Source organism: Dipodomys spectabilis, unplaced genomic scaffold (assembly GCF_019054845.1).
Source record: "Dipodomys spectabilis isolate Male_0828 unplaced genomic scaffold, ASM1905484v1 ptg000258l, whole genome shotgun sequence".
Lineage (NCBI taxonomy): Eukaryota > Metazoa > Chordata > Mammalia > Rodentia > Heteromyidae > Dipodomys > Dipodomys spectabilis.
The window spans coordinates 904,385-920,194 of NW_024870935.1; the positions used below are offsets into that span (position 1 = coordinate 904,385).

The following is a 15,810-nucleotide window of genomic DNA, read 5'->3' on the forward strand; positions in this document are numbered from 1 at the left end:
ATTTTACAGGTGAGAAAACAGAGGCATGGAAAGAAATCACATATATGGCAGTTCACAAGGTCAAGATTCCAGCTCTCATGGGTCAGAAGGAAGAAGTCTCGGAAGCCAGGGTCCCAGCTGATTATTTCCTGGGAAATAATCTTTGCTACCTTCAGTGGAATACCGAGCCACGATTAAAATAATCTCCTGACTAAGTAGGTAACAGCACCACCCCACTCGGACCAATAAGGAAATCGAGGCAAAGCAATGTAATGAACTTAGACCTGGGCAGCATGGCTAGTAAGTGGCCGAGCGCTGCCTTCCACCCGGTCACATGCTAGCCACAGAGGGAAGATGGCTCCCTAGTTGGGAGCTGTGGGAAGAAGATGGCCCTGTCTGTGTCCTCCGTCCTAGCATAGTGACACCGAGACACTATGCAGTACGGAGACACACATCATTTCTACCATGGCCCTATAAAGTGAGCAGCGTGTCTCCCAGGAAACGGAGGGAGCCAAATTCTTACAAGACTGAGTTCTTGCTAACATAGCATTCAATGCCTACAGGTGCCGACTACTTTGATTATTCCTTACCTTTTAGTACCATCACCCAAAGCACAGAAATAGGAGTCCGTTATCTCTGGATACTACGAGCATCTCCGTGGCAGAGCTACACTATGGAAGGAGACTGGCACTCACCCTGAGGTAAGCAGACCGTTCAGTTGCTCGCCGAGAATAAGTCAGGGGCAAGCAATCAAATGATTGCTCCCTGAGGTCAAGTGCTTTCAAGAACCTTTCGTGCAGGTAGAAAGCAATTCCATCAAACGCAGGCTATTCTGAGAAGGCTGGATCCAAGAACTGACGGAGGCAAGGCAGAGGACAGGCCCCAGGCTTCCTCGTCCCTGTTCCCAGACCTGTCCTGATGGGGCTCTGTCTACGCACACCATCACACACAGGTAGACTGGAAGGACAATGGATCCCGCAAGGTGATCCACTAAGAATGGAGGAGGCTAGCTCCATTTTTGTGTTTTATGAGTTTGTGCAGACCTAGAAATGGCGCATCTGCAGACTGCGGCCAGACAGCACTGGCGCAGCTGGGTGGTTTTCACTTAGCAGAATTAAGCTTCCTTCAGGAAACTTGACTGCCATTGCATAAATGAATGGCAGGTCTACATAAGTCCATACTGGGAACTTCTTTCACACTGACCTGTGGGTGCCCCTGCGCTCAGTGTAGCTAGGATTTACCGTTGTGATCAGCTGTGTTTGGCCATCCTTCCCACCCAAGACCCCACATTTCTCAAGGACACAAAAGAGATAAACAGCAGTCAACAAAGGTAGACTTCCTTCTTTCTGAATTAATGGTAATGTCTATGTTGGATTTGGTTAAATTTATTTTTGTAGTCTCAAGATCTGCCAGTAGGTTTTCTTTTTATCTTCTATCCTGGCTAGGGAGAACTACAGCACTACACATAGGTAAAAATTGGTGGTGTTTTGCTTCTGGTATAATCCAGGCAACAGTAGCTCATATGCCAATCATCTTGGATACTCAGGAGGCTGAGCTCTGAGGAGCCTTGTTTGAAGCTAGCCTCAGCAGAAAAGTCAATGAGACTCTTATCTCCAATTAACCACCAAATAGGCTAGCAGTAGAGGTATGACTCAAGTGACAGAACAGATCCTTGAGCAAAAAGCCAAGAGAGAGCAAGAAGCCACCAGTGCAGGCCCCATACTGGTGTGCACACACACATGGAGTTGGCATGATACACAGATTGATCAGCTCCAACTCTGGATCCATGCTGGGTCGGTTTGATTGTCAGCAAATGACATACTCTGTGACCAGGGGCAAGTTAGTTAAGCTTTCTTAGCATCATTGTTTTCTTTCTTAAAATCAGAACGGTCAGCGTCCCAGGTCTCAGAAGGTTACTGGAGGATGGAATGAGTAGTATGTCCTGCTAACATAGCATCGCCTGGCACGGGAGTGCTGACTGCTCTTACCCCTCTGGAGTACAAACCACACAAAGCGGAGAAACAGGAATCCCGCATCTCTGCACTGACTCCAATCCATGGCCGAGCATTTTGCCATTCATTCAGACCGCCTTGCCCCAAACCGTACCCCAAATAGGAGGTAGTCCTGACCTTTGGCAAACGCTCAGGGTCTCCAGGGTGCCGGGGAATGACCTTCTGTAACCTCTGGAAACCATAATCGATGGTGGGTTCATTGAGTGCTGCAACGAAGAAGTCACACAATTAGAAGCTTCTCAGAAAACCAAGCCGAACGTGATCTGTGACACGGAACCTGTGGGACTGACGTGGAGTCCAAAGCACAATCGCAGTGTGAGCCTGCTCACGAGTGCGGGTGTAAAGGGCTGCGGGGCCGTTTCCCCCGTGGATGGCCGCTGGCCCCACAGGCCCACGGCAGCCCGAGGAGCACGGTTCTCTGAACACCGATCCCTTCTTCCATGATTATAGATAGGAAACAAAATACATTTCATTACTTTTGATGGGACTGGGGTTTGAACTCAGCATGCTGGGCTGCTAGGTAAGGCACTTAAGCAGTGCCCAGTCCATTTTACTGTAGTTGATCTCCATTTTGCCCAGAACCAGCCTCAGAGTGCAACTCTGTCACATAGCTAGGATTAAAGGCATAAACCACCATGCCCAGCTAGTAAAAGGCTTTTGATGTGAGATTTAGGATTCACCTTAGTTGACATTCAGGTCAAAACACCCAAGGGCTTGTCTGTGGCCCCGTCACATCAGAATCAGTGGCAGAATTAGAAGCACTTGTGAGAGGGTAAAACCTGTGCTAGCCCTCCATTGATAGAATATCTTAGGGAACCTTCTAAGACCCTGGGTAGAGTCTACAAGAATTTAACACATCTTCCATTCAACCTTTCCATCTGAAACGACAGACCCACTCACTACCATTATTAGAATTATTTCAAGAAAAAGAAACACCTAAACCTCCCTCCGGGAGGACTCCACTGGACTCCACTCCCCAAAGAGGTTTGGGCCCCTCTCGGAATAGTCTAGTTACTTCTTTCCATAGCTTTCCATTCACTTTCATATGACAAGGAGTGGGGACAATAGGCCTTGTTGGGCTCCTCTCGGCTGCAGTCCCTGACTAACGTAGGAAGTCACTCGCTCTGTTCTCATTGCTTCAGAATCCACCCCAGGCCGCCCGGCACCTTCCACCTGTCTCAGCGGAGAGAGTGGGAAGATGGCCGCCCATTCACCAGCTGGTCCCAGGTATTTTCGAAGTAACGGCACAGTGGGGATTTTAATTTTTTTGTATTTCTTTTCTTCTTTAACCAAAGTATTCAACCAGGTATTTTCTCCCTTACTAAGTGAAAAGGCAGTCTTGTATTTCTTACATCTAGCTATACATTAAAAAAAGGTGCCACATTCTTCACTTAAAATGCATTTCCATTAACCTAAATTTTAAAAGTAAGATTCCTACTACTAACTTTAAAAAACTGTATTAAATTCAAATAGATTCCGAGGCTAATGGGAAGCAATTTGTACACCAGCCCAAACCAACCGGCCCGCTTTTCAAAATACAGGTATGATAATCTTGTGGTTTTAAAAGGACATTTAAATTGAAAGACTGTGAATTTAGTACATAATTATACCAATAGAACCCTTTAACTTGTCAACTTGTAAATCTAAAAGGCTATCAATCATTTCTGAGAAGGAAATAAACCTTAAAATTCCTTGATTGACAGGATTTCTTTTTCTTTCTCTCTCACATATAAAGTAAGAAAAAAAATGGCTGCATAATCTGGCCAGAAATCCATTTACAAAAGTACACTGTTTTACATGGGCGAGTAAAGAGCCAGTAATTACACCTCCAAAAGACACATAAATCAGACTAAGTACTTTTTCCTCACTTGTATATCTTAAGTCAGAGTGAACTTTGAGTAAGTTTTTATTAAAAACAATTTTTCCCAAATGCAGTGCTTATTGAAGTTGTTAATAGAGTCACAGTTTCATTTAGGATAATGTAATCATTTTTGCAAATAAGAGATTCAGTCAATTCTGCGCCCCCTCCACACACACACCCTTTTCCAAACAGTAAACTTGTCTCTTGTGGAAATTAACTAAAATGATACCCAGGTGTACCAAGTCTCTCTATACTATTATGTGAGTTAAGGCACAATATTTATTATTCCTTCCATTTTATGAATTACTTTCTAAACCCTTGAGAAGAGTTTTTTTGAATTAGATTTGTGGAGAAAAAGCCATAGAATTCCTTACACAGAGAATCAGTTACTCATAAAATCCATGGTATTTAATCAAGAAATGCATGAGAGAGACAGGAATGAGCATTAAAGTTTAAGTTATTTTCCAAATCCATCCCTCCTCCCATCATGCTAATTGCCAACAAAAACAACCCACCATAAATAGTAGACAATTAAATGTATCATTTTTGTATCTGAACATGTAATCTGCATCCTAAAAAATTCCAACTCTTGGCTTTATTTGTTTCTGTCTAGTCCACCCATAAAAGCTGAATGTGGACCTGCCCGTTTACTTATTTGCATAATCTATTGTGCTTAGAATTCCGTGGCTATTCATGGAGAGATTGATGTATTGGGAGGGTAGGGAATGTAATGTGACTTCTCTCCGTAAAACCAACTCATTGCAGAATGACTGGCACTTAATATCATCAATTAAAAGAATCAATTTAAATATCATATACAACTAATAGCTAAAGAGCTGAGAAGTCATTCTGCTGCCCCGAAGAGTAATTGAATTAGACATATTAAAGTCATTATTCAAAGAAATATAAGCATCTACTCTACTGAGGAAAACTATGAGGAAGAAGACACAGTAAACAACAACAGCTTCTAATTTATTCCCCGTGCCTTTATGATTTGCTTTTTGCTCCTAGTTTACATATATTGATTTGCATTCAGTTTAGGTATTAACTATTAGAATGGAATTATCCAGTACTATAGACAAATGCTAACATTATAAAGATAGGCCAGATGTAGTACAGTGTCCTAAATTCAAAGGAACCTCATGATTTTTCTGGTTGTAATGACTAGAGAAAAAAAATTAATTAGTAAGTGAGAAGGGCCATCTAATAAGGATGATACTTTAAAAAGCACACACAACCCTCCCCCCTAGAAAGAAGATTAAATATTTAGGATAGAATAGAGTAAGATATAGAATGGAGTAGAATAAAATCAGATAGTATTTAAAACAGAATTTGATACAGTCCTCAAAATCAACGTTATAGGAACATATCTATTGGCATATATATATTGCTAGGTTAAACATAGATTGTAAAAACACACACACACACACATATGTATTATGGTTACTTTTTAAAAGAACATGTAAAGAAACTGTTAAAACACAGACTGCAGAAAGTCGTTTCTAAGTCATGATTCTTAGGGTACTTTCCTTCTTTGTGCTGTGTATTTTCTGTTTTCTATAATGAACATATATTACTTTTATAATCAGAGGGAAAGGTTAAGAACAAGAGATTGTTGCTGAGATGGAATCTGACCTGCTTGTATAAAGTAATGACATAAGAAACTATGCCTTAAAAGGGGTCTGTGTACCCTTTAACAACCTTGCATAGGTTATTACAGACCATAAGAAAAATAAGTAGTATACTTTTTCCAGTTGTATAAATATGTGACTATTCATAAAATCTCTTGGAAATCAACAGAGAGGGTCGTGGGGGAGGAATCATAAAGAATAGTATATTTATTTCATCAGCGGGGCTAGTCGTACCTTAGGGACACACATCTACTCTGCAAGAATGTAATATAAAGTTAATTCTTTAACAAAATGACCTCATTGTGTTCAGGCTCAGGAGGCACTGGTAGAAATGGGACTAATCAAACTTTTCCCCCTTCAAACTTAGGACAATTCTGAGAATCTGGTAGAAAAAAAGTGAAGACTCAGGATCATCTTAGATTGAAAAAGGAAAGCAGATAAAGCCGTAAGCTGCGAAAGGAATGGAAAGGAAGAGCAGCCTCTGGTTCTGGCTCCTAGCACCTCATCCATGCTGGTAAAGGATTTCAGAGTGTGTCCTAAATAGCGAGGGATGACAGCACCATAAGGAGGGCTTAGAACCATCCCTCGGCCTGAGGAGAAAAGACCCCGTGTGTCACTCCTCAGGGTAAAATGGGCCAAGGTACGCATTTAAATTCCAAAAGGTATTGGATTGTCCACTTATTTGGTAATTAGAGCAGTGTATATCCTGTGCATGTGTTAAACATTTGCAATTTGGTGCCACGACAGCATTAAGCCCTTAAAAAAAACTCCCCGGAAAGTATGCGTAACCGACTCAAGAGGAGAGCTGGGCTCCAGGACTGGCGCCCAGCTCGCACTCCCCTGCTGGCCACTGTCCTTCCACAAAGGCACACCTCGCCTGCTGCATTCACGTGTGTACCAGTTTTGGGGTTGAACTCAGGGCCTCCGTGATGTCCCTGAGCTGCTTTGGCTCCAGGCTAGTGCTCTACCACTTGAGCCAATAATGGCTGAGTACTTTGCTGGAGATAAGAATGTCACAGACTTTTCTGCCTGGGCTGGCTTCGAACCATGATCCTCAGATCTCTGCCCTCTGTGTAGCTAGGATGACAGGCGTGGGCCACCCCTACGCCCCCCATGCCCCCGGCTTACCTACTAAGGCCACAATATACTTAAAAAAGACACAAATTCAAACTGTAACCAGGCTTTGAGCAGCCACAAACAATTGAACTCACAATGTTGCCACCAGCTCCTTTAAGCTTACTGTTAAGAAAATTGGAAAGATTTCTGTAAGTACAGAAAGAGCAAGCCTGCAGGACACGCACCACCGCGGCGGAAAGGGTTCGGAGATCTCCCTGCGTGGCCCCAGGATGCGTCCCATGGCTGCGGCCGGCAGTGTGACCAGAGAAAAAATCAAAGACTCAGTCAAACACTTAAAAATATCAAGTCCTTTCAGTGTGTTGGAGCTTTATTTGGATTTCTTCCCAAGCTCATCATCCCAGAAGCCCCTGAAGGAAACCAGTAACTAAATGCCCTTTCCTTCAGGCTGTTCCCACAAGGTCCCAGTGTTTCTGCAGCATGAAATGTTGTGCGCAAAGATAATTTAGATAGGCAACTAAGACTAACCATAGATTATCAAATTCAACTTAAAACAGCTAATAAAAAGGAAATTCTGACCCTCATTAATATGTAGACTTTCCACACACACACGTATCCAGAAAATTATTTCAGCAGATTTCAATTAAAATCGTGTAGTCAAAACTGATGAACTCAGTTATGAAAATGGACTTTTCTCTGTTCAGAGTGAGCTTTTCTCCTCTACCCTTCTTCTGGAAGGAACCCCTTGAACACTTACTCCTGGAAACAATGGAGACCCTGGGGCAGAGCCGCGTTACCAAATACAAGGAAAAGGGCTCAAGGTGCTGGTCCCACACAAGCTCGCTGAGTCCCCAACTTTTATTTTGTAGCTCAGCAACCCACTTCAGTATGCTAACATATTTCGGGGATTTTAATTTCCTTTTTTTAATGGTTGTGTGACATGATGTCATTTTGACTGGAAATGAAATGTAGATATTAGGAAGGTAATATTTATATTCTATTGCCATTTAGTGTCCAAACAAATAGGTAGACTCCTTGCCAAGTAATAAATAAAAGCTCCATAGCAAAGGCAATGATAAAACCAGCACCTGGGTCTCAGCTCCCCTGGTGACTGCTCTGTATTTGAAGCAAAGGAGTAAACAGCCAAGCATTTCCCAGGCAGGCTGATCCATTCGGGGCGGGGGAGTTATTACATACATGTTAGGCAGAGCCTTTTTGTTCTATAATGGCCCATTTTTTCCCTCAGTCACTAAATTAACAAGCAGAAGTAAACAATAAAACAGCAAGTTATCTTCACAAACCTATCTTTAAGAGTGACTTTAAAATATACAAATGAAAAAAAAAATCAACCAGAGGCCCCAACACGAGCCAGAAATGCAGTTAATGAAAAAGTGGATTGCATTTCTAGGCAATAGGGTATCTTGTTACCTGTTTGGTGCAGAAGCGGCGTGCCAAGTTGGTGCACCCACGGAAGGTTAGAAACACCCTGCAGGAAATCCAGAGACAAACCTCTCGCAAAGGAGCCCCTGCTTCGAGCAGGGAGCAGGCCGGCGCCAGGTGGCCTGTCTCAGGACAGCTTTGAGGGCTGCAATCCCAATAAAAAAGTGTGTCCAGACTTAACTAACATTGAGGCCAAAGGCAAATCTCCAACCAACTTCTTAATTACAAGTCTTCAAACGTCTTTTGAGATTCAAAATTCAAAAGGCAATGGTAGCTCATCCCTGTCATCCTAGCTGCTCAGGAAACTGAAGGACCACAGGTCAAAGCTAGCATGGAGCAAAATCCATGACAGTCTGTTTCTGAAGAACCAGCCAAAGGCCAAGCTTGAAGTGCAGCCTTAGTGATATAGCCCTATCCATAAGTAAGCCAAGCAAGAACAAAGCTCTCTCTGAGTTCAAGTGCTAGTACTGCCAATCAAGAAAAAAAAGAAGAGAAGAGAAGGGCAGCGAGAAGAGTACAGAGAACAGGAAGACGAGGAAAGAAGGGGAGAAGTGGGCGAGAGGAGGAAGGAAAAGAACAGAAGAAAAGGTAGGAGAAGAGAACACAGAGAATGGGAGAGAAGACAGACAAAGTGGAGGAGAGGTAAGAGGACAGAAGGGGAGGAGGAGAGAGAGAAGAAAACGAGGGAGGGATGACACTGTTCAAAAGGAAATGTACTCATAACCTCACTCAGGTAACTGTAACCTTTACTATAACCCCTCCGTACACACCTTTACAATAACCCAAGTTTTGGGGGGAAAAAAGTAAAGAGGAGAGAAGTGAAGACAAGCAAAGTAGAGAAGAAGGGGACAAGAAGAAAAGGGGAGGGGAAGAAAAGGGAAGGGAGAGAAGAGGGAGGAAGAGGACAGAGAGGAAGAGATAGGTGAGGCAGGCAGAAGAGAAAAGAAGACGAAGAAGAAGAGAGGTAGAGCAGGGAGAGGAAAAAGGAGCAGAGTGAAGGGGAAGGGAAGAAGATGGAGACGAGGGGAAAGAGGACAGCAAAGGGAAGTGAAAAGGAGAGGAGAAAAACAAGCAGAGGATGGAATGAAAGGAGTAGTAGAGATGGGAGGAAAGAAGAGCCAGGAAGAAGGGGAGAGGAGAAAAGAATGGAGGGGAAGGAAAAAGAATGATAAAGAGAAAAGGGGAAAGAAAAGTGGAGAGCAAAAAGAACAGAAATGGAGGCAGAGGGAAGAGGAAAGAAGACAAGAGGCAGAAAGAAGTGGAGAGAAGGGAAGAGGGGTGGAGCTGTGAGGGGAAGGGAGGGGAGGGGAGGGGAGGTGAGGGGAGGGACAGAATTGGAAGGGGAGGAAAGAGCAGAGAGCAGAGTCCAGGAGAAGAGCCAGGAGAGAAGGCAGTGGGGGGAGAGGCCGAGGGCAGGGGTGTGAAGACAGACGAGTGGGGAGGAAGACAGGGAGGTGAGGGAGGAGTGAGGAGAAGGAAAAGGTAGAAGAGGAGGAAGAAAAAGGAGAAGGGGAGGAGGAAGCGGAAGAGGAGAAGGTGGGAGGGGAGGTGGAGGGAGGATGATGTGGGAGGGAAGGAGGTGGTGAAGGAGGAGGTGGAAGAAGTGAGGAGGAGGACAGGAGGAGCAGAGGAGGTGGGAGGAGGAAGAAGGAAGAGATGGAAGGTGGAGGAAGAGGAGGAGGTACGGGAGGAGCTGGTGGAGGAAGAAGAGGAGGAGGAGGTAGGGGAGGAGTGGGAAGACAGGAGGTGGGGGAGGAGGTGGGGGGAGGGAGAAGTAGGAGGAGGACAGGAAGAAGAGGAGGAGGTGGGAGCAGGTGGAGGATGAAGAGGAGGGAAGAGGAAAGGTGGGAGGAGGGAGGTGGGGGGAAGAGCAGGTGGATGGAGAGGTGGGTGGGAGGGCGGAGGAGGGAGGAGTTCAGGAAGACTGCATCTTGTGCACCAGTGGCCATGGCTCACTAGGAGGCTCTGGGAGCCGCCCTCCTCACGGGACTGCAGCCAGCCTGCAAGAGGCTAGAAACTCACTGCCACAAAGCAGATGCTGTCCTGAGGAGGGACAAGTGTCTGAACAAAAAAGCAGGTCACTGCTTTCCTGTGTCCCGCAGAACACAGCTTTGTTACAGAAGCGTGTTGGATGCACCCTCTTCCTGGGTTAGGCTGCGTGTCCTGGTCAGACATCTTGACTAACGCAGATGACACGCATCTTTATACCCTCTCACTGGGTAATGGCTGCAGCATATTGTATATGAAGTCACCATAAATGAAATAAATCTCCTATTAATGAGGATGGAGGGGCTTTCCCCCCAAACTTACAGACTTAAGAAGAGCCGCTCAAATTCCTGAGCGAATATGCCATTTCAAGTCCTTTTATACATCCATTTCCTAACTGTCCTGCACCAGGCTTGGAGCAATTTGCACATCAACAGTCGACTTTCAGTGTCAACTGTAAAAGGGTCATTTTTTCAAGTTCCATTTCCTGAACTCCATTCTTGTGTAGTTAGCAGATATCCGTGGGTGCTGGTGAGATGTTAATGATCGCGAGGATCCTGAGGATCCCACAGGGCCGTCAGGCGGGACCTCCAGAGCTCAGGCTCGCTCAGGAACATGCAGATGCTCACCCACACTGTCTCATGGATTCCTACAGTGTGCCTTCCCTCCACCTACATATTTAAAATGACCACTTCAATTCACAGGTGGGAAACTGACACACAGAAAGGGGGGTGAAGTGTCGAAGATAATAAAAGTTTTTTTTTCAAAAATTAGTGATCTAAGAGGGAAACAGGAAAAAAATACAACCAGCGCCCATCAGCTGCACTGGACATTGAGGAAAGCAAACTCAGCAACTCAAGGGCAGCGATGGGAGGGAGGGAGGGAGGGGGAACCGCCGACAGGAAGCAAAAGGAAAGAAACGCACATATCACCCGATGTGGAAGAAATAGTCATGCTGTCAAAGCTCACAGAATTCACAAACATTATAGACCATGATAATGGCAATTTGCCTTGTGAAGGTTAAAATGCGTTTATGACTTTAAGTATCACTATCCCATAATACTGTAAAATTTGTGAAATTTATGTAATCTCAATAAAAATCATTTAAAAAATTAATGGTCTCATTATTTGTTGGTGTTGTTATTCCAGGATGGCTTTTAATATTGTTGAACCTCAATTTGTAGCATATGGCCGAGTCTCCCAAGCCAACTAAACTGCTTCTGTAGTGACCAGAGAGCATGAAACTAAATTCCCGCACTAACTCGAACCCTGCCCCTCCCAGGGTTTGTCCACACAGGAGAGCAAGTCACTGGTGGATTTCTTAAAGCACACAGCATCAACAACACACACACACTGGAAGAGGCCTCCCTGGTGGAGGAACCTTGCCCTGAGCCATCAGGCTGTCTTCCGGTATCCAGTTCCGACAGGCCTGAGCTCAGGGGGAGCTCTCAGGGCTGACGAGTGTGTTTTGGGACAGGGGACACACAATGTGATTGATACACACTAATGTTTTCAAACCGTAATCCCTCGCGGTTTTCTAGATGTTGGGTAAGGAATCCCAGCAGAGAGGAGCAGAGCAGCCCCTCCCTGCCCTGCCTGCAGTGGACGGAGGCGGCCCTGGCGTCATTAGGGACTTCCAATCTGCTCATTATTTTGCCACTGATGACACAAGTTGCCCAGTTACTGAGTGTGCAGCTCAGGCTCGGCGTGGCCTTCCGGGGTGTTCATTTATATCCCCAAACCTGATCCAGTTTAAAACTAAAGTACAACTCCTAAGCAAACAGCTCAATCTTCATGGGTTTTTTAAAGCACTCAACATTTGTCATCTTTTGATTTAAAACAACAACAAAACCCTTTTGGATTATTAACGAAACGATTAGGTTTCCCAGCCACGTATGTTCCTTGAAGGGAAAAGAGAAGTGGGATTCTCAGTGTCTAATGGATGATGGTGTTTAAGTGTTGAAGACCAGTGCACTCTGTCTGTCTGTCTTTACATTTAAGGATAAATCTATAATTCTTTCTTTCCCGGTGACGTACCTTCTGATATAACAAGAGTAACATTACTTCTATAATTGTTCCTCAGATTTCTTCCCAGAGAGTTTTGACAGTAACTGTTATCAAAGCTGGGGGGGGGGGGGGTTCACCCGGCCTGTCTGATAAACATGTTTGTTATGTCCCCACCCCAGTGAGCGCTGTGACACTGGACTTTTATCAAGCCGAGTGTGCTCAGAATGAGCTTAGAACAGCAATTGCCGGGAATAGGCAGGCGATAAACCGCATTGATTTAACACATCTTGTTTTCAATCATGCCTGGATTTTCTGAGCACGCATTTTTCCTGTACTCTGGCTTGTAGCTTTTATCTGACGAGCTGATCCTTTTCACTGGGAAATGAAAAGGTCGCACAATAAGACACGGTTTACTGGAACTTGAACACGCACCAGGGAAAGTATTTTAGATAAATACTGTCAGACATAGTGGAGCTGAATTTCAACAGCACAATTGCTAAACAACAATACTTATTACTCTTCTCGAACAAGCCACCAGCAACGCAGGGCTCTCAGCGGGGGCATGCACCAAGTCAGGCACCACGCCTGAGAAACCTTCCCCGAGCCGCACGAACCAAGCCCGCAGAGCCGTGCTGAGCCTGCCTTGTGATTGTTAATATTAGAGTTTTATGAGACAACTCAAAAAAGCGACTCCCTGCTGGTCACCATAGTTGCTTCCTTTAAAACAGCCAGGTAGAGGAAGAGGTCTAAAGACCAATTGGGGAGAAAAACAATCCCAAAACCTGAAACGAACTTGGCTCCAAGTGGACCACTCACTCTACTGGTAAGAAAGGAGCGGCTCAGGAAGCAGCGATAGAGAGGAGGAAGCGAGTATCTGGGAGACGCACAGCAGGTGGGCCACAGGGAAGCACACACCCCCTGAACGATCCCAAATCCAACTCCAGTCGCATCTTGACAAGGAAACCAGTGGAGTTGGCCTTTTAGCAGCATTCACTCCACCCGAATGTTATTATCTCAAAACATCTTTGCCCTGACTAGCCAGAATGACCATCTGGAAGCTTCCCCCAGCCTTCTGAGGATACCTAGGCCACAGCATTAACGTCTCTGTTCACAGGACGAGGACAACTCAGCGATCTTCCCAAAGGAAGGCCTGCCTTGGCTGGTTATTAACTACTCACTGTGTCCTAAGCAACTGCATAGCCACTCCAGAAAAGGAAAAGACACCGAGGCCACAAAAGAAAACCAACACAATGTCAGGTCTCAGAATAGTCACAACCACTCTTGAACAGGCGCGTGTTCCTGTTGGGGACCGCACGGGACTGCGCAGGTCACACTGCAGGCTAGCCTCGGGTTTGATGAGTGGCGTATGATCTACTATTATCCGTGCAGTTCATGGGACAGGGCCTCTCTAAGTAGCTCAGGCTAGTCTTAATTTGAGATCCTCCAGCCTCTGCCACCTCAGTGCTGAAATTACCGGCGTGCGCCCCTTGGTTTTGTATATCATCTTGACTGTAGTAATTGCTGCAAACACAGCTTTGCAAGTCCTGGGACCACCCGAGGAACCCGGTACAACCCAGAGTTGAGATATGAGACCCCGTGGACTCACGGTCGGTGTGACGTCACTTTCACGTTCAGAATGCCCCCCTCCCTGGGCGCAGCTCACAGGGCGCACGGGGTTTGGGACAGGGCTCCACCCAGCAGTTCTCGATTCAGGAAATAAATCCTAAGAGGGGTAAGGACGCACTGCATTCCTCTAGGTATGACTTATCTGTGTGGTAACGTGAGGAGGACCACACAGCGAGTATTTCACACGGCTTCACCTGCGCAACTTCCACGAGAAGACCCAAGAGGGGCGCCATTATTATTTCCATCCCCTAGAGAAGACATCTGATGGCTGGATAGATCTAATAGCGACAGGGCGGAGATTCAGACCCAGGCGGGCAAAGTCCAGGGCCCTGCTCTTAACCACTGGCACGGCACGCCTAAGCAGGACAGGCCAAAGGTCGCCAACGCGGCACGTGAGCACCAAGGGCTACCTCTAGCAGTGTCTCTCATAACATTTTTTGCTCTTACCTTCTATCTCTGATTTCTTATATTTTTTCCCCTTCATCTTCTCTTATTTCCTACAGAATTCTATGTCACTTACTCCAGGTCTCATCTGACTTGGAGCTTTCCAATAGCAAATCTCCATCCTTGTGTCCCTTCTGGCGTAAGTCATAGCTAGATTTGCATTCAGACTACATCACTCACCAGCTATGTGTCTTTCAGAAAAGAAACTCACAGTCCTCTGAGTCTTCCTTATCTTGTCCAATGCTAGCGCATAGTAAATGCTCAACAGGCAGTTGTTTCTATAAGTAGAGTACTTGCCATGGGATACAGGACTGCGTGTAAGCTACAGGCGTCAGTAGATTTATCTACACGGCCTTTACCCTAGAGGTACTCAGCGGGTAAATCTAAATATTCTAGAACACTGATTGTGGCTCACTTGTTGAGGCTCAACCCTTCTTCCTTCCTTATACTAATTTGACATTTCAGCTCAAAGAATTCTCCTACCTCTGATCCTGAAGTAAGACCTCGACATGCGGCTCTTAAGTGGGAGACACCAAGCTTGGATGGGGTTTGTTTCCAGACCTGTGATGATAGACGTGCCTTAGCACAATGAAACTGCATACTTGCTGCCTGCAAGGCCCTGTGCTTAAGAAGATGAAGAGAGAGAGAAGAAGACCGCACTGGTCCTGAGGCTCTGTGACTCTCTGGCTATGGGGTCACCGTGAGACGCCTTGCTGGAGGAAGAAATAACCAGGAGGCAGGCAGCCTGTAACCAGCCACTCAGGACACAAAACCCAGCAGCAGCAGTGCAGTCACAATCTACCACATAGAAGAACTTTAAAAACCCACACAGTGGACTGAGGGACATAGTTGCCAAAGAGGACATCTGCCAAGGAGGACGCGGAAGGATCAATAGGAGTTTTTCCTTGGAAAAGTGTGGGAGAAATCCAGGTAAAAGGAACAGCATGAGTCAAAGCAGAGAGGTAAAAAGCAGGCCAGAGTGAATACTGAGGTTTGGGTAGAGTGGAGAGTTGAAGATAAACCATGATCAAGAATATGGGCCTTGATTGTCTTAGGGGGAGGCAACACAGGAGTCATTTAAATTCCCCGTCTGGCGGCGGGGGTCGGGGGCATGGTATGATCTGTGTGTCAAACATTATCACGGGTCACAGGAAAGGTGGATTTTAGCGTCAGCACTACTGAAGTAGTCCACATGGGAAACTGAAAAACCTAAGGTGGGGGGGGGGGGGTCTGTGAGGAGAAGGCAGATGGCTGTCAGAGGCATTTCACAAGAGAATTTGCACGACTTCAGCCACGTGTCAGATGTGAGAGGTAGGAAGAGCGGACACCACCTCTGGTGCACCCGCTCACCTGCCTGGGCAGGGGAAGCCCTTATTTAGTGAGGGTGTTTTTTTTTTTTCAGTGCAGGAAGAAAACTATATAAAGCAAGGAAAAGCCCAGGCGTTCAGTTTCAGACACATTGGATTTCAGGTGTCTGCAGGATACCCAGGTAAAGCTGATTGTCGATGGCTGGAAAGAAAGCACAGAATCTCAGGACAAAGATCAAGGACAGAGCCATCTGTGGGTCACACCAAGACACAGATAACAGGACACCATCCGGTGAGAAGAGATCTGGGGACGCGCAGCCCCATGGGGAATGCCAACAGGTTCAGGATGATGACAGAGAGATCCAGAGATTAAACAAACATGCAAAGAACCAAGGGCAGGCCAGAAAGGTAGAAAGGATACTGTGCAAGAATGTCCCTGAAAT

At 45.7% G+C, this 15,810-nt stretch overlaps 1 protein-coding gene across 4 annotated transcripts in view; it reads right to left on the reverse strand.

Moving 5' to 3' along the window:
* The window catches only part of Ebf1 (EBF transcription factor 1), a 389,509-nt gene that overhangs the window by 30,681 nt on the left and 343,018 nt on the right, over window positions 1-15,810 (reverse strand). For all 4 annotated transcript variants that reach the window (XM_042699578.1, XM_042699577.1, XM_042699576.1 and 1 more), the window contains exon 11: window positions 2,109-2,197. In XM_042699578.1, coding sequence (XP_042555512.1) covers window positions 2,109-2,197 — 89 coding nt within the window. The remainder of the gene's footprint in view (window positions 1-2,108; window positions 2,198-15,810) is intronic.